Source organism: Pseudorasbora parva, chromosome 12 (assembly GCF_024679245.1).
Source record: "Pseudorasbora parva isolate DD20220531a chromosome 12, ASM2467924v1, whole genome shotgun sequence".
NCBI lineage: Eukaryota > Metazoa > Chordata > Actinopteri > Cypriniformes > Gobionidae > Pseudorasbora > Pseudorasbora parva.
The window spans coordinates 19,636,600-19,655,288 of NC_090183.1; the positions used below are offsets into that span (position 1 = coordinate 19,636,600).

Here is an 18,689-nt window from a genome sequence, read left to right on the forward strand (position 1 = left end):
CACGTGACTCACCACTAGCGCTACCACCAGCAGTCAGGCGCGCTCAGCCGCGCATTTTGATTTTCTAGCAGTCAGTCAGAGGCGGAGAATGGCAGCAGAGAGAAAGAGAAGCGTTGTATGGCTGTATTTTCAGGCCGAAAATGAGACAACAGCGACATGTAACATTTGTAGAAAGTCTTTAAAATACAGTGGCAATACAACTAATTTGTACAAGCACATGAAAAATCACGGACCAGAAAATGCAGAGCTGCAGAAACGGAGAGAGGAGGAGAAAAATCCCCCTACCCCACCCCCTGGCCCTGACAGACCCGCGACTCAGAGGCAGAAGTCACTGCCAGAGGCATTTCAGTTTGGCAGAGAATATCCAGGTAGATAAGAGTGATGAAAGACATATTTTAGTCATCTTCTTCAGCATTAGTTAATAATAATTAATAACTGGTCATTTGTTACTTTAGTCAACTTAAGAATTATGCTAAGACCTGAAGTAATACATTAATTGCATTGAAGCGTGTTATTTAAATGAATACATTTACTGGAACTGAAACAAATATACTGAATATAATGTAGGTCATATTTGATACTTGAATATAATTACCCTTTTTGTGTTAGCTGTGAAAGGGATACTAGTTTCTATATTTAAACTACACGTAGATGTGCACCAGACTTAAATATTTTTATTATTTATTATTTTATCAATAGCTGATTCTCCAAGAGCAGTGGACATTACAAGGCGCCTATCAGAAATGATTGTGAAGGACCTGCAGCCTCTTTCCATAGTGGAAGATGTCGGCTTCAGGAATTTTGTAAAGACACTTGAGCCACGGTACAAAATTCCAAGTAGGAAAACTCTGATGGAGGGGAAACTACCTGCACTTTATGAAGAGTGCTCCTCTAAGGTCAGAAAGGCATTAAGCAGTGTGGACAATGTTGTGCTGACAACTGACATGAGGACATCAACAGCGACAGAGGCATATTTAACAGTCTCATGCCACATCATAGATGAAAACTGGCAAATGCTGGCATACGTGTTTCAGGACAACACACTGCAGACAATATTTGTTCGCAGTTAACCAGAATTGCAGAAGAATGGAGCATTTCAGAAAAGATTCAGGCTGTAGTAACAGACAATGGCGCCAACATGGTTGCTGCTGTGCGTAAAGCTGGTTGGTCACACTACCCATGTTTCGCACACACTTTAAATTTGGTGGTGAAAGACTCTCTCAAGGCTCACCCTGACATACTAGAACTCCAGAAGAAAAGTAGTGCTATAGTTACTTTCTTTCACCACAGCACTAGAGCTACAGACAAGCTAAAAGAAATCCAAAAGCAGCAGAATTTCCCTGAACATAAACTCCTTCAAGCAGTTGAGACAAGGTGGAACTCTGTTTTCTACATGTGGGAGAGATTGTTGGAGCAAAAAGAGGCAGTTACCACAGTTCTCTGTCTACTTGGCAAGAGCTCGCTTTGTTTGAATGAGGAGCAATGGTCTGTTATCAGTCTCTCTATTGACGCTTTGAGACCATTTGAAGAAGCAACCAGGGAGGTATCTACTGAAAAAAATGTTTCAGTTTCGAAGGTGATTCCCCTGGTTTCAGTGCTCCTGAGAACTGCTTCAGCTTCTGAGCGACAAGGTAGCAAGCTAGCTGCTGAGCTGTCAGCACAATGCCATCATCGTTTCAGGTCTATTGAGACATTTTATGGTCTTGCTGTCAGCACTTATTTGGACATTCGATTTAAAAACCTGGGATTCCGTGACTCTGCAAATGTTGAGCCTGTAAAAGCTCGACTCATTACAGAAATGCAGTCAATGAGTGAGACCTCAGCACCTTCAACATCTGGATTAAGCTCTGCCACCAACTCTGCCACCAGCTCTGCTTTAGCCCCTACAACTAGTTCAAGCTTGTCTGCAGGGGCTCCTGCATCCCCACCTGCAGCAAAAGGTGGGATATGGGAAAATTTTGACTTTCAGGTCCTTGCATCTCAGCGGCATCGGACAACTAGCACAGATGCACTAATTGAACTGCGCAGGTACTCAGAAGAGAGGCCAATTCCTCGTAATCAGGATACACTACTTTGGTGGAAAAACAACGCACAAACATTCCCCTCTCTTAGCAAACTTGCGAAGAAAAACCTGGGAGTGGTTGCAACATCAGTGCCAGCTGAGAGGATTTTTTCAAAGGCAGGACAGTTAATTAGTCACAGGCGATCTGCAATAAAGGCAAAAAATGTGAACATGATTCTGTTCCTGAACAAAAACCTTTAACCGAAACCTCTTTTCTGTACAGGGGAACAGGGACCACAGGGGATTCTGGGAGTATTTCTTTGAACTGAAGGCTTTGGGTGTTGTTTAATTTTTACATTTTATATTTTGTATTTACAGTAATTGGTTTTTATTTAATCCTGAAAAGAAGTGCACTAAAGAGGAGACGTTATTTTGTTATCATTATATCGCATTACAAGGAGAATTTGTTTTACATTTTTTATAGTTATTGTGAAGTAAAACTTTGTGACTTTGTTTATTTAAGAAAAAAATCCTGAAAAGAAGTGCACTAAAGAGGAATTTTTTGTTAACATGCTACTTGAAAAGAGAATTTGTTTTTACATTTTTTATATTTGTGAATTAATCATTTTGTAATTTTGTTTATTTAAATAAAACAGAAGTAACCAAAAGTTGTTTCTGAACAAAAGCTTTTGTAGTACTGATTAATAACCCAAAATGCAAATCATAAAAACAAGTTAAGTCATGAAAATTAATTTAGATTTAGGTTGAAGATGCATTCACCTTAATTATTAAAAAGTATCGGTATTGGTAGCGGTATCGGCGATACTGGCCCTGTATTTACTTGGTATCGGATCGATACCAAATCTGGCGGTATCGCACACCTCTACTATAAATCTGGTAAAATATGTTACACAAAATATATTCATGAAAAACAAGTAAATATATTTATAGAAATAGGGCCTATATACTAAGAAATTGCATTTATTTTAAATGTATAGTGCATATTTTTAATGAGGCAGCAACATATAAATAGAGCAGAACAAGAAAGGCTATTAATAAGGCTTTCATAGCGCAACAGTAGCATAATACAGAGCGGCACAAAGCGCTTATGCGCATCCCGTGCACAGGATGATGCGCTTGAAGCAATACGGAGTCACATGCTCATAGCCACAGTCATAGACGCTCACAGCCACAGTCATAGTGCAGTCACATCCGCATCGAGAAGTTTAAAACAAGATATAGACGCGTGGTATATCTATGCAGTATTCTTATAAGCCGTTTATTTTAACAGTTTAACATTTCAGTTACTGTGTGTGAAAAACAATATAATAACTAGTCCAGTGTTGTGATCTAACTGACACCCGGTAGAAAGTAACACGGTTTACAGCAATAAACGCCAGCAGATAGCCATTTTTTGAGAAACCATAACGTTAGAGCGTTATCTACAGATCAAGCATAATAACAGAAACAATAAATAATCTTGGAAAGTTTCGTGTTGAGTGTCGTAACCGAACGCGACAGTTTAAAGCTGAATGGAGAGTGACTGACAGCCGCAGTGGAGGGAAGCATTGACGTGAACTAATCTGTACTCGCATTAAACTATGGAATGGCTTCAGAACACTTATAATATAGTGCACGAATCGTTGATGCTTTATAAGGTTTTTGTGCCTTGTGTGGGGCGCTGGGGCTTAACAATAACACAGAATATTATGCGCAGTATGAGTATTGAATTTGGATCGGTCCTGTCTGTCCGATACCCGATCCGGCAAATAATGGCAGATCGGAGCAGATACCGATCCCGAGTATTGGATCCCTAATCAGTATCTTACTTAAATGATGTGTTAACTCTTGAAAAATATGATTGTTTAACCCAAAAATGTGATCATTTACTCACCCTAATGTCATTCCAAACCTAAATTAATTTATTTTTGTGTAGCATAAAATAAAATGATTTGAGTTGCCTAACCAAAATGGCTTGGTTGCCAACATTCTTCAAAACATCTTATTTTGTGTTTCCCAGAAGTCATGCAGGTTTGGAATGACACAAGAGTGAGTAAATGATGACAGCATTTAAAAGCAGTAAATTTACTTTTCTGCATCCTAGCTCAAAATCATCAGTGCTTTACTGCCAAGGGCATTTCTGTGTGACAAAAAAAGCAATATTAAGTTTATCTGCATTTGCAGCAAATTCGATAATATCTATCATTATTTGTCCTTGTCCTAGTGTTATCTATTTACTCCAATTTAAGGCCCCAACCCCAGCAAAAACATTCACGGGGAACTCATGGGCCGGATGTGCTGGGTATGCCAGAGCCGAATTTTAGCCCCAGTTCCAATTTAAGCTAAAACGGCTTGCCATACTAGCATTAACATGGATACTAGTTCGTTTTAAGGATCAAACGTTATATCCTTGCTTGACATACTGTATAGATAGTGAAGACTTGTCTGCACTCACCCTGCAAGAGACTCGTCCGTACAGACGTACTGTTTTTCAAAAGTTTTTGAATCTTTTGAGATGATTCTTCTTTAGTTAAACTATCCTGGTTAAGGATTTCTTTAAGAGCCCTTAAGTCAACAATCCTGACAGGTTCCTCACACGTTCTACTCAACAATGAAGTATTTATCCCAAACACATAAGCTCTTGAACGTATTGCTGAAGTCCACTGCTCAATAATGTTTTTCTTCAATTCTGTTCCTAAGGGTCCATATGTACATGAACTGGTTTGAAAAGCTTCAAAAGAAATGTAGTAACGCTCAGCGCAAAGTTTCATCAAGAGGCTGGTTTCTTCAGAAATGTCATCACGAGTAACGTTAATGCTCTTCGATACATTACGATGATACCGAGGAAGCTTTTCGCTTAAAAGTTGGAGACGCCTTTTGATGCAGTGAAGGAACATTTAGCCAAAGGGTTCAATCGTTAGTAGTTGGCGCTAATAAATTTACACAGCATCATATATTCCCCAGATTTAGCGTTAACGTTTCACCAGCTTTCCAAAATAAAAAGTGTCTAACCAGAGCAACGCTGGTGGTTTGAAAGACCTGTCATATAACTTATAGCTTGTAAGTCGTGTTACAGTATTGTTTTCACGCAATGAAGAGCATCAATTTCCATGCAGCATTCAGACAGCGTGTGAAAACCTTTCTTCTTGTATTGTTTATTGGCGGTTGGCAAATCTGTATTTGGTGCATTGCCGCCACCTACTGAACTGGAGTGTGAAGCGAGCAACAGTGCTTATTGAAAAAAACAAAAACGTAATAATCATAATGACAGTAAATTATTATTCGTGCATAATTTCCTGTTTCTTTTAGATACAGCATCAAAGCTATTTTAAAATGTTTAGGGCCCATGATCCATGTTGCTGCTTAACTAGGCTACTCAGTAGAGTGTAAGGTTTCTGGGGACATGTCTAACTTTTTGGGTCTATTATATGGGTCTCTGGACAGGAGCAGGAGCAGAAGCAGACTGTGCCAAGCATGGGTACATTGTGTGTGTGTGTGTGTGTGTGTGTGTGTGTGTGTGTGTGTGTGTGTGTGTGTGTGTGTGTGTGTGTGTGTGTGTGTGTGTGTGTGTGTGTGTGTGTGTCTATTGAAGTATGCCATAAAATGTTTGTACTTCAATAAAAAAATAAAAAAATAATTGTACCCGTACTTGGCACTGCTTCTGCTCCTGTCCAGAGACCCATATAATAGACCCAAACAGTTAGACGTGTCCCCAGAACCCCAGAAACCTTTCACTCTACTGAGTACCCAGCCAACATGTCCCTTTGGGCCCCACATGGGGTTTAGCTGGGCTACATGGGCTACTGGGCATGGGCTCAGGGTGGGCAGTTTGATGGGCCCCATCTTGAATAAAGTTGTGGGGCCCAGTTAGGTTGTCCATTATTGTTTATTTGAGGGTCCCATATGGGCCACATTGGGGCTATATTTAGAATTGTAACGTTTTATTGTTTGCAGTTGGTTTTGTTTTTTTACAATTATGGCTAACAGCCTAACCCTAACAACTGATTGCATTTATTGCATTTTAAGTATTTAATACGTTTATATATAAATTCTTAATTTTTCCATTTTCATTTTTAATTTTTTTTTGTTGTTGATTGTTTTAAGTCTGTAGCACTTTAAGATTTTTTTGTATATTAATAAATTTAGTTCTTTCCACAAACCCAGCTGGGCTCCTCATGTGGGACCTAGCTGGTTCACTAATGGGAAATAAGTACATGGGTTGTAAATGACTGCAACTCAGTGGTCTAATTCATTCACGGTCAAGACAAGTGCAAACACAGTCGATTCCAAAGGTTGATTTGGATAGATAGAACACAAATATCACCCTTGAAATAATTTGTATTGTTATTTTGACACTTAAACACAATGGCCCTCATTTATCAATCTTGCGTAGAAACGGGTGTATATGTTGGCGTAAGATTATGTTTAGTGATGGGACATCTGAAGCGTATCGCAAGCCATTTTAGCATTTAAACCTTTGTCTGACTATCTATAAATATATTTAAAGATAGTAAAAATTGTATTTTGACTAGTGATAATTATAATTCGACTAGTCAAAATGACAATTCGAGATATCTGCAATTATAATTGCACTAGTAAGAAATCTGATTCGAGATATCTCTAAATACATTTTGACTAGTCAAAACTCTATTAAAGATATCTGTAATGACGTCAGAGATATCTTCAATAGACACGTCACACATACGCAAAGGTAATTAGAGATATCTCTAATTCAGTTTCGACTAGTCACAACTCTATTTTAAGATATCTGAATTGTACCTGCTCCTAGTCAAATCTGCGCTGTTGTGTAGGGTTGTGACGTGAGGAAATTTTCCACCAATAATCGACGAGTGACAACATTTGGATGCATATGATTAAATGTCTCCAGCAGACCCAGTCAAAAACATTTAAGAATGATTTTAAAAAGATTACAGGTTAATACATGTTTAAATAACATTGACCTGATGTAACTGATTACATTGATTAGTATATTGCGTTGTGTTTACTCGTGTCATAAAGGTAATAATCAGCAAAGTGGGAGTGGTGTGTTGTATTATAGCAAAAGATCTGCGATGGGATATTCTGCTGTGTTGAGTGATGAGCGCCAGTGCGTTGAAAAGTTATTTTAAAATTATAACATATATAATGTTGCACCAGAAATAAGGCCAAATGCTTAGCTTTAAATGTGTTCGTTTGGGAATAAAATCTAACACAATTTAATCCACAGCATGCACATCTCAACCTTGTTTATTACTTTAATATATAGCCTAGAATTAGACAACAACCTTCTTGATCTTCTCAGCATATTATATGTCACTTTTACACATGTCCAAGGTACATTTTTTATTTTCATACGTTTGATTTCCTTCTATATAAATGAGCTTAAAATGACCAAAGACGCAGGACTTTTATTTTACAATTCTTAAACAAAATGGCAGATGACAACGGTTTCCACGGTAGGATTGGTTAATAAAATGTTTAAGGTGTGGCTTAGCTAAGGCATATTTGCATGCATGTTTAAGATATCTATAAATGAGTTTTGACTAGTCAGAATGTTAATTCCAGATATCTACATTTATATTCTTCCTAGTCACAAAGCTAATTGCAGATATCTCCAAAGAAAGATCGTTCTAGTCAAAAATCAGACAGAGATATCTATAATTAAATTGCAGATATCTTTAAATGAGTTTCGACTAGGAAGAATTCCAATTCAAGATATCTCGTATTAAGTTTTGCCTAGACAAAAATCCAATTCAAGATATCTACAATTATAATTTGACTAGTAATAAATTATTTGCAGATATCTACAAATGTATTTTAGATATCTTTAAATTTGATGAATTAAAGATATCTTAAATGTGATTATGACTAGTCAAAAACCAGTTAGAGATATCTCTAATTATAATTTTTACTAGTAATAATTCAGTTAGAGATATCTCTAATTTAATTATGACTAGTGCAATTGTAATTTGAGATATCTCTAATTAGAATTATGCCTAGTATTAAATCAATTATAGATATCTTTAATTACAATTTCTACTAGTCAAAACTCATTTGAAGATATCTGGAAATATTTTCCAATGGAAGTCAATGGAAGAATGTGACTAGTCAAAATAGCATTATAGATATCTTGAATGTATATTATGACTAGTCAAATTAACATTGTAGATATCTTCAATCCATATTATGACTAGTCACAATCACATTGTAGATATCTTAATTGCAATATCGACTAGTCAAAATTGCAGAGGAGATATCTGGAACTGGAATTATGACTAGTCAAAACTGATTTATGACTAGTATGCGAAGGTGTATTTAATGCTAAAACGGCTTGCCATAGTTTTGACTAGTCATAATTCCAGTTCCAGATATCTACAATGTGATTGTGACTAGTCATAATATGGATTGAAGATATCTACGATGTTAATTTGACTAGTCATAATATACATTCAAGATATCTATAATGCTATTTTGACTAGTCACATTCTTCCATTGACTTCCATTGGAAAATATTTCCAGATATCTTCAAATGAGTTTTGACTAGTAGAAATTGTAATTAAAGATATCTTTAATTGATTTAATACTAGGCATAATTCTAATTAGAGATATCTCAAATTACAATTGCACTAGTAAAAATTATAATTAGAGATATCTCTAACTGGTTTTTAGTTTTAGTTTTAATTTCCTCACGTCACAACCCTAAACAGCAGCGCAGATTTGACTAGGAACAGGTACAATTCAGATAGGCCTATCTTAAAATAGAGTTGTGACTAGTCGAAACTGAATTAGAGATATCTCTAATTACCTTTGCGTATGTGTGACGCGTCTATTGAAGATATTTATGACGTCATTACAGATATCTTTAATAGAGTTTTGACTAGTCAAAATGTGTTTAGAGATATCTCGAATCAGATTTCTTACTAGTGCAATTATAATTGCAGATATCTCTAATTTTCATTTTGACTAGTCGAATTATAATTATCACTAGTCAAAATACAATTGTTACTATCTTTAAATATATTTATAGATAGTCAGACAAAGGTTTAAATGCTAAAATGGCTTGCGATAGAAGGTGTATTTAATGCTAAAACGGCTTGCCATAAAGCCTAATATTACACAACACCGGCAATCCACATACGTCACTGGTATATCAGCCAATTAGAGCGCAGTGAGATTTAAACCGCTGTTGCTGTTCTGTTTCAATTCTTCAAGTATATTCTTTTATAATTTAACCTCTTAACCTGCGCCCCTATTTTTGAGAATTTTTGAAAAACGACAGACCCAACTTCAAATGTTTGTAGCTCTTAAACCGTATGGTCTATATTAATAATTCTGGTCTTATTTTAAACTAGACACTTGAAACTGTGTTACCCAAGAGTCATAATAACTCAAAGTAGCATAGGAACAGAGTAAAACAAGGTAAAATATACATGAAAGTAACAAACAATTTCTTTGAATGAGATTCATTTAGGGTAAAATGGATGAGACTTTTATTTTTAGGGCCTGAAAATACCATAAATATAAACCTGAATGTTGGTCAAGTTTTGATTCAAATTTGAGGATGATACTCCCAAAAATGAAGTTTCTGTAAGCTTTTATTCAAGTCTAGGCGTCCTTTCCAAAAGGCCATTTGGAGACTCCAAATGGAACCCTGGTCACCAAATGAAACTACAAGTAAGCACTACATACTACATATATGTATATCAATTCAGAACTGCTCTGCCCATCAAACCACACAAGAAAAACATATTTCAGCACAACATTTTAAAATTTTTTACTAAATTATCTTTATTTTGAACAATAATATAATAGTGAAAACAGTGAAGGGGAAAAAAGAAAAACGTTTCACTGTATGAATAGAAATTCCAAAATTGATCGTTTTTTTAACATTTGAAATTATAAACAGGTTTTCATTCAAATAAACTACAATAAACTACTAATAATAATGAATATACAATTACTGAAAAACTAAAGCAACTTTACAGTATTTACAAAGTGTATGAAGACATGTTGATCAAGGCAGTCACTAAGATTTGTTTTCTAAACAACTGGAAATCAAAGCCACTGAAAGACAGAAGAGAGAAAGTGTGTAAGAAAAAAATAAATCAACCAACCAAATTTTCAACAAAATCTATGCATGTGTATATGTATGTGTGAGTACTTACCAACTAAGTACTGTCTGAAGCCAGACTATCACATTTGCTCCAACTCTGCCAACTCAGAAGACACCCACTGCAAAAATAAGAAGGGAAGAGAGAGAAATGGCGTGTAAGCAGAACAAAGACGGTTTCAAAGAGAAATATCTTCTGTTTCAACTGTAGAATTAGGTTTATCATAGGTAATTCATTTACTATATCAGAATGAAAAATATTTTGCAACACTATGTATGCATGTGTGTGAGAGGACTGACTTACCTTGAACTGCCTGACGTCAGCATGTCACATTTGTCTAACTGGGCCGACTCAGAAAAGACACCCACTGGAAAAGAGGGAGGGGGAGAGAGAGAGAGAGAGCAAACAAGCAAAACAAAACCAAAGTCCAAATAGAATAAATTTAAACTAAGGGTTTCAAGTCTATAAAATATGTGTGCATATGATGGAACACAATAACAGGGAGAAACAGAAAGAAAACTTATTGGTAAGTGTTACCAATACCAGTGATGGCTGCTCTGCCTTTATCTCCCTACTCGGAACTGCAAAATCCACCTAAACTTGGAAACATTTCTGGAACAGAATGCTTTGAACATGGAAATAAGAACATTATAAACATGATTAATATTTCCCACCCTGCTTTCCTCATCGCGGAAATGGAGGATTCCATTCCCCATCGGCGTCTGTTGAAGGCCTTTTTTACAGCACAGAAGAAAAAAACACAAAAAAGAAAAATAGGATTTCAGTCAGAGACATACAACTACAATTCCTTCAAATTATAATTAGAAATGCATGTTTACCATAAATACCTTATGCTTATAATTCTGATAATTATAAACGCTTAGTAAGAATTATTCTTTTTTTCTCCACAAATCTTCACCTGACTTCTTGTAATCCTTTCCTTACATCATTGTTATATTAATTCACACACACACACACACACACACACACACACACACACACACACACAAAAGTGTATATATATTTATATATAACGTTATATATATATATATATATATATATATATATTTATATATATATATATATATATATATATATATATACACATACACACACACGTTCATACATACACACGTCTATATATCTAGCAAACGTTATATCTATATATACACATGCACACACACACACACACACACACACACACACACACACATATATATATATATATATATATATATATACACATGCATATACACACATGCACACTTCTACATGTCTTTATTTATAATATAACCCTATCACCTACTAATGTAACGTTAGCCTCGTGTAGTGCTAGTCATCTCCACTGTCATGTTATGCTAGCTTGATAATGAGCTCAAATGAAATAAAAACTGCAAATGCATGATAAACATATATACAAATTCAAGACAACGTGTTGAAACTTACCGATCTAAAACGGGATCGAGACTTGATCAAACATTTCCTCCTGCATCGAATCGACGCTCGACGCCGTGCTATTCCTGTCAGAGAAGCATCTCTCCGCGTCTGTCTGCTCCTCTTCATCACTGCTTCTGATTAACATTAACTTTACCTCCTCCAAAACACTGTAAACACCACTAAACCGCTTCTGTAGTTGACGATCCATAGTGCAGATATTCAGGAAAAAGGCTTTGGAGAAAATCCGGTCGTTTATAACAATGTGTTGCGATCTGTGTAATCGGTGCGTTCTGTGTAAACTTACAAAAGCTCGCGAATGAATGGCACGATTGCACGCATCACATGCATTTTGACATGTCTGTTTACAAACTGTCAATCACTGTAATCGTGTTTTGATTGGTCAATACCCCCATCCATCAAAACATTGATGCATATGCATTGGCTGTCTTTATCCAGTCAAAAACCTAGGTACGGTGATTGACAGGTTGCTCAGCCTGTAACGCGCTACCTGAATGTTTTGGTCGATCACAAAGTCTCTGATTGAAGGAGAGAGACGAGGGGTGGCCTATTGTATCAGGAAGAGTCTAAACTACGGGGGGATATGGCTTTTGAACGTTGAAATATGGGTTAGATTCAACACTATCGATTACTCTATTACTCTATTGACACTATCGATTACTCTAACTCATAAGGCTCATGCAAACAAAGGAGGATTTTAGGATTTTTTTGTTGTTTTGGATTTAAAAGTGGGATGCATTTTGAAGAGTGGACCCTTACACAGACATGTACGCTGTTGTTTCTTGGATTCGTCGGATCTGATCTAAACGACAAGAGATGGAAGATGAGTACCGCGTTCATTATGTTAATGTTTAAAATGATAGTGCTTCAGCATTTAATCGAACCCTTTCATCTCTGTTGTGTTTTTTGCAAAAACGAGTTCAGAACATGAATCTTGAGTGTTTTAGCTTTCAAGTGATGCATAGTTTGTGACAGTTGATTTAACAGTTTGTATAAAACAAAAGTAATTATAAGTAGAGACACGCCCACTTGCGTCAGACGCCCCGCCCACGATCCGGTGCGGATTAAGAAGTTAACAGCATATTATATTTTTCTGATAAACTTAGGTGGTTTAGTCAGTGGACTGTGAATTAACATATTCTTGCCTTTAAGCGTTAAATCTGCCCGATGGGACCCGACGAGAGGGGTGAGTTTGTGCTGCTGCCTGCTGTTATCAGCCATTTGTTTGTTAGCTGCATGCTAACTTAGCTGGTTTGAAGTTCTATATCGTTATTTACATTTTACGGGTGTTTATTTAATGATCAAAATCATCTTCAAATAAAAAACCCTTTTAAAAGGCGATTTGTAAACTGTCGTTTAGTATTGGACCCTTATGTTAGTGAAGTAACATGTCATCCTGTCAAACTAAGTTACAGGGCATAACGTTAGATAAAATATGGGACAATTCTTTGTAACGTTACTTGTAATCAGTATGTTAAATCAGATCGTGTCAGACAGTGTAATCAGATTTTGAAACAAGCTTTATTTAACTTCATCTTCTATTAACTGACGGGGCTGGATGGCGCGCTGCAGAGCGCTAAAACAATCCTTTATGTGTGTGTGTCCACAATCTCTCTCTGTAGGTTCTGTATTGATGCAGCAAACTCCTTTTCAAAAAGACTAAGTTACTGCGCGCAGAATTATTAGGAACGTTGAGTTTTTGCGCATATTTTTTTCCAGGCACATTTTACCACTTTCAAACCACATTCATCTTAATAATTAATATTAATTTTATATATTATATTAATGCATCATTTATCAATTTATAAGTGATATATAATTGTACTCGAAGGCTTGAAATGAGAGAGAAAGACATTGCATAGACATTGCAGTTATGGCATGACCAATGGACAGTGAAATGCTTATTGGTTCAGCAGGGTCAGACAAAAACAGCTGGTGAAGAATAAGAATCAATAGGCCAGTGTTGTATATTTTGTTCAGTTGAGTTCTGACAATATCCCAAATGTTTCCAACTATTTATAAACTGTGAGAAAATTGCTATTTTAACCAAAGACCTGGGAGGTCTGAGGTAGTCACCTGTCAATTCCATCATATCATATCGTTTCTGATTTTATTTGGCAGAAACTCTTTACTGTTAGCAGTGTGCAACAGGTTTCACAGCTGCCACAGAGCAAACAGACCGAGTAATGTCATAAAGTCATTTTAAACACATTCAAATGTATCTAATATGATAAACAGTAGGGCTGCACGATAAATCGCAATAAAATTGCACGCGCAGGCTGCGATAATTGCATGCACAGATTCTCAGAGCAGCACAGCTGTGATCAGTTGTAAACGCTGCTCCGCAAGCCAAAGGGCACTCTCGTGCAGGGAACTCCAAGTATATTCCGCAGAAGTACAATAGCTAACAATCGGTGAACTGAATAAACATATTAAAATGCTTTGATTAAACATGACTGCTTCTCATGTTTGAAACGATGTTTGACGCGTGTTGCTTTTTAAAAAAAATGCATGTTATAAGCAACTCAGGGTGCGTTCACACTTGTAGTTCGGTTAGTTTGGTTCGTTTGGTCCGGACCAAAAAACAACAACAAAACATAATAGTCCTGGTTCGCTTAGCGTTCACATGGGCATTTTTAACAGCAACCCTAAAGTTACCTGAGTAACCAAAGGCACAGGGAGACGGTAACAACCTGATTGGTCGGCTTATATGACGTAGGAGCTCATTTACTGAACATTCAAAACAATGCTGTGTGCGGATTACACGCGCGGGCATTTTATGCGTGTACATATGGCATTTTTTTTTTTACCAGAGAACTCATGAAGAGCTCATGAAATGTTCAAAACATTCAAAACAACGCTGTGTGCTGGATTAAACGCGATCATTTTATGCATGTACATGTGGCATTATTTTTACCCACTGAGAACTCATGAAGAGCTCATAAAATGTTCAAAACATTCAAAACAGCAGCAGGATTTCCTCCATTGTGCAGAAGAGAGACGGCCGTTCTGTCGTCTGTACCTGCTAATAATGGGCAACACAGGAACTTTGATGAGAAGAGCCAGGTATGCTTTTTGTGTGTTTTTTCTAGCATTTTCGAAACATGCTCGTCTGACCAAATAGCCTATTGATTAGGCACTTCCTCGTTGCTCCACATTTGCCCTCTAACGTTAAAGTTACTCATTTTGGATACACCGATCTTTCCGCGTCGTCAAATCAGCTGCATTATGCGTCGCATCTTGTGACATACGTCCGGTTTTTGGTCCGTTTACATGTCTTTGGTCCGTGTTGCGTTCATATATCAATCGAACCGCACCAGAGTTCGTTTGGAAGCGGACCGAGACCCATCTTTTTAGCGGTCTCGGTCCGCTTGTTTGGTGCGCACCAGGGTTCGGATGGCAGCGTTCACATATGTTCAAATGAACCGCACTAACCGAGCAACCGCACCAGGGTTCGTTTTAATCGAACCAAACATGACAAGTGTGAACGCACCCTCAAACTTGCAGTGCTTTTAGATGGAACAGCATTTACTACTGATCACAGAGCCGTCCTACACTGACAAACTGCGCATAAAAGATCATCGCAGCCTTTGTGTTTTGATAATCACGATAAGCCAAATCGCGATATATCGTGCATCCCTAATAAACAGAGCTGCATTAACTCATAGTCATGACCGGAAAAGCGGAAATGCCGCCGGTGACTGTGTCCCGTCATAATAAAAGTCCCGTTGCTTGCGAGCCGTGTGTTGCGCACATAGACCGTAAAAAAATATGGACGACGCAACTTCATCTGTTTCCGCTGACCAGATTTAAAGTTTCCAGACATCCTGCAAGACGCTGTACGGTGGCCCAGTAGTGCAGCCATTACTAAATTTAACCACAACACAAAAAAGTCGCCACAACCCGGGCTCTCAGTCTTACAAAGATATAAACACTACAATCAGTTTTAAACGTGTAACCATTGTATATCGACATGAAATATCAATTCAAAATCACTCACATCTATTATAGCTGCATATTTATACTCGTGAATGCTTTTACTTGCTATCACAGCGCTTGATGTTTAAGGGAACGTCTGCCAACTCCAAAAAAGTGGTTGAAATGTATAATTATATGAATTCAAATGACTTCTTTGTTTTTGTTTTGTTTAAATGTTCAAATTCCATTCTAAATTCCAAAGAGTCCAATGAGTTTTTTCACAATATACAACAAAGCTGTGGAATTTTAACATGTCTGTTTTTAAATGGTAAAAGTAATTTTAATTCATACAAATGTTTCAACTGCATGGTGCAATAGCAAATGTTCTTGGGCATCAAGCACCTTGATAGTGAGTAAAATCGTTTACAAGTGTAAATATGCAGCTATAATGCATGTAGGTGATTTTCAATTGATATTTCATGTCGATATACAATGGTACATGCTTAAAACTGATCATAGAGTTTATACATTTGTAAGACTAGGCAATCTATAGAACAATAGCAAGGAGAACTAACTTTATTGCACTCCGTTGTGTTGTGGTGATTTCATTGTGTTGTGGTTTAATTCCGTTTGTGTTGTGGTGATTTTGTGTTTCAGTAGAGAGTAGGAAGTCAGCCGCAATATCAAAAGCCCGCCCACACTCTCACAGATGCAGAACAATTAAAATGTTGGTGTGAAATAAACTGTTATGGAAATGTAGAAATTAAAGCCAAAGCTCCAATCTGCTCCCAAAAATCCAGTAAAAAGTCTGTTAGTGCCTCAGTGACAACTTCACTCAGAAGCCGTTAATCTCAGCTGTCAATCATGAGGTCACATCCCCTGTTTTTATAGCATCAAAAAACTAAAAAACTAAAACTAAACTTATTTAAAAAACGAACACTTGAAATGAAATCATCAAACCAGCTGCCTTGCTCAGCTCCCAAATGTTGGTCCTGCTCTGCTTCATACTACAGTAATGTTAATAATCACATTCCATGAACATGATTTCTGCCCCAGTCATATCCTGATTCTTTTCCATCAGCTGAGGTAAAGACCACATATCCCAAGATTTTGTGCTCAAACTTTGCATCATCAAACTATTGCTGTGTCCCAATTTGCCTACTTATACTACCTCCTAAAAGTATGTACTCTTTTTGTGAAGAAAAAGTATATACTTTTGAGTGTGTAGCAGAAAAGTATGCAAGCTTCGGGACATACTACTTCCCCATCTTTAACGGACTCTGTTGCTTAGTTACGTGCATTCCGTCACCGTTTAACTGCCCTGTCAATCATTGTCAGATTCGTCACAGTTCAAATCCTCCACATTCAGTTTAATTTCCTACCGTATCGGAGAGAAATGTAGTCGCATGTTGATTTGCCATTTGTTGGTCTTTAATGCAGAGACTCTCCTCATGTGTTTGCAGTTTAAATATATTGATGCATTTAATAGTTAATGGCCAAACGTGTCATTACAAAAGTTCTCAATCCTACTCATTTGCCTTTGTTATGAATAGGCACCCTCTAGCGAACGGAAAAATTACATACTAGTGCAGCTTTAAAGGAACACGCCGACTTTTTGGGACTTTGGCTTATTCACCATATCCCCCAGAGTTCGATAAGTCCATACTAGGCATGTGCCGATATCAATTTTTCATGTTGCAATTAATTGCTGGAGCTTTTATCACGGTATACGATATTATCGCGATATTGAAATAAATTGCAAAAAAAGTGTTGTCATAGCATAACAGCTTTAAGAACTATTTTTGTAATAAAAAAAAAATGTTTAAATACAATAATACAATGCACCAAAAATATATAGAGCTCTGGAAAAAAAAAAAGAGAACACTTAACATTGAGAAATCAATGTTTAGTGGTTTCTTAATTTTTTCCAGCGCTTTAAAAGTACAATTTTCAAACATTAAAGTGCAATAGAATTAACGTTAAAAACTTCACTAGCGTGGTTGCTTTTGTTTGCGGGGTAACCTCTGCATTCTGCAGTTCATCAGCGCCATCTGCTTTCATTGAGCGTGCACTTCATTAGCGCGTCTCCTTCACACTCCTGTGCTTCTCATTTACCCTTTGACGCAGAATAATAATAATAATAGATTTTATTTATAACGCACTTTTCATTCCGAAGAATCTCAAAGTGCAACAAAGGGAAAAAAATAACAAAAAAATGAAAAACAAGTAAAAATATAGAATACTACAAACAATCAACCAACACAGAAAACTGAACAGAGCCAATGGTGAACAGAAACAGAGCCGATGGTGAACAGAAAACAGCTGATGGTGGAAGTCTCCAATCAGAAAGACAGGGATATGAAACTTCCTTTGGTGCTCATAGCCATCAGGGCCACCCGGCATAAATCAATTAATGTGTCTCCTTTTGAAATAATGACTGGGCGACAAATAACACTGCCACTGCCCCGGCTGCAACAAACGGGATACTCCAGCCTTGTCATGGCCTACACCATGTTTTACATTTGTCCCAGCGCCAGAGGCTCTGTTGCCACATATTCCAATTCGGCAGTGTCCTGATGACATCGTCGAGGCATGACAGCTGAAGACCAGATGATGGGTCTTCATGATGATTCAGATGATGGGGATTGCCGCAGCACCATGCAGGAGGCAAACAAAGCTCTCCGGGCACTTCTGTGGACACACTGGGGTCGGCGCAGAAGTCCAAGCCGCTCCACGGCCGCAATGCAAGACGGAACAGCGGCACAGCTGAGAAGCGGTGAATACAGCTGTGTTGAGCATATATACGGTTAATGGGCAAAGTATTCTTGAGTGCATTATACATTTTTTAATAATTGTTATTAAATTATTATTTACGATATTTTGAAGTGCCCACGATAACAATATCGTGCATATTCATTATGTAATTCATAAGGGGTTTATTCTGCGATAAAAACCGGCTGGGTGTACATTATCCCGCTTATTACACGGCTACTAGTCTCAAATAAATAATTATTAGACACAAAATATTGGCTCGAGATTAAATATTTTATTAGCTCTCACGCAAAGCTTCCGCGAAGGAAAACAGTTCCAACCTGCTTTAAGCCTTTATCTATTGCTGAAGATTTGCCATATGCCCTTGCTAAATGTTGAAAATGAATGCTGAAAGGGTTAGTTCACCCAAAAATGAAACCAAGCCTATGATT

General features: G+C 37.2%; 2 protein-coding genes and 1 long non-coding RNA gene across 8 annotated transcripts in view; 1 reads left to right on the forward strand and 2 right to left on the reverse strand.

The window, feature by feature from the left end:
* Positions 1 to 5,142, reverse strand: part of polg2 (polymerase (DNA directed), gamma 2, accessory subunit) — a 50,359-nt gene extending 45,217 nt beyond the window's left edge. For all 4 annotated transcript variants that reach the window (XR_010908598.1, XR_010908599.1, XM_067459429.1 and 1 more), the window contains exon 1: positions 4,458 to 5,142. Coding sequence is in view for 2 of the 4 variants with exons in the window: in XM_067459429.1 (XP_067315530.1) it covers positions 4,458 to 4,899 (442 nt within the window). In the remaining 2 variants the exon portion in view is untranslated. The remainder of the gene's footprint in view (positions 1 to 4,457) is intronic.
* A 4,712-nt stretch (positions 5,143 to 9,854) lies between these two features.
* LOC137093551 (uncharacterized) lies at positions 9,855 to 10,537 on the reverse strand. The gene is made up of 3 exons (XR_010908490.1): positions 10,417 to 10,537; positions 10,168 to 10,234; positions 9,855 to 10,066 (listed from the first exon to the last, which is right to left on the reverse strand). It is a non-coding gene; the product is annotated as an uncharacterized lncRNA (long non-coding RNA).
* Positions 10,538 to 12,632: 2,095 nt separating this feature from the next.
* Positions 12,633 to 18,689, forward strand: part of LOC137094135 (centrosomal protein of 95 kDa-like) — a 210,422-nt gene continuing 204,365 nt past the window's right edge. For all 3 annotated transcript variants that reach the window (XR_010908600.1, XM_067459432.1, XM_067459433.1), the window contains exon 1: positions 12,633 to 12,754. Coding sequence is in view for 2 of the 3 variants with exons in the window: in XM_067459432.1 (XP_067315533.1) it covers positions 12,736 to 12,754 (19 nt within the window). In the remaining variant the exon portion in view is untranslated. The remainder of the gene's footprint in view (positions 12,755 to 18,689) is intronic.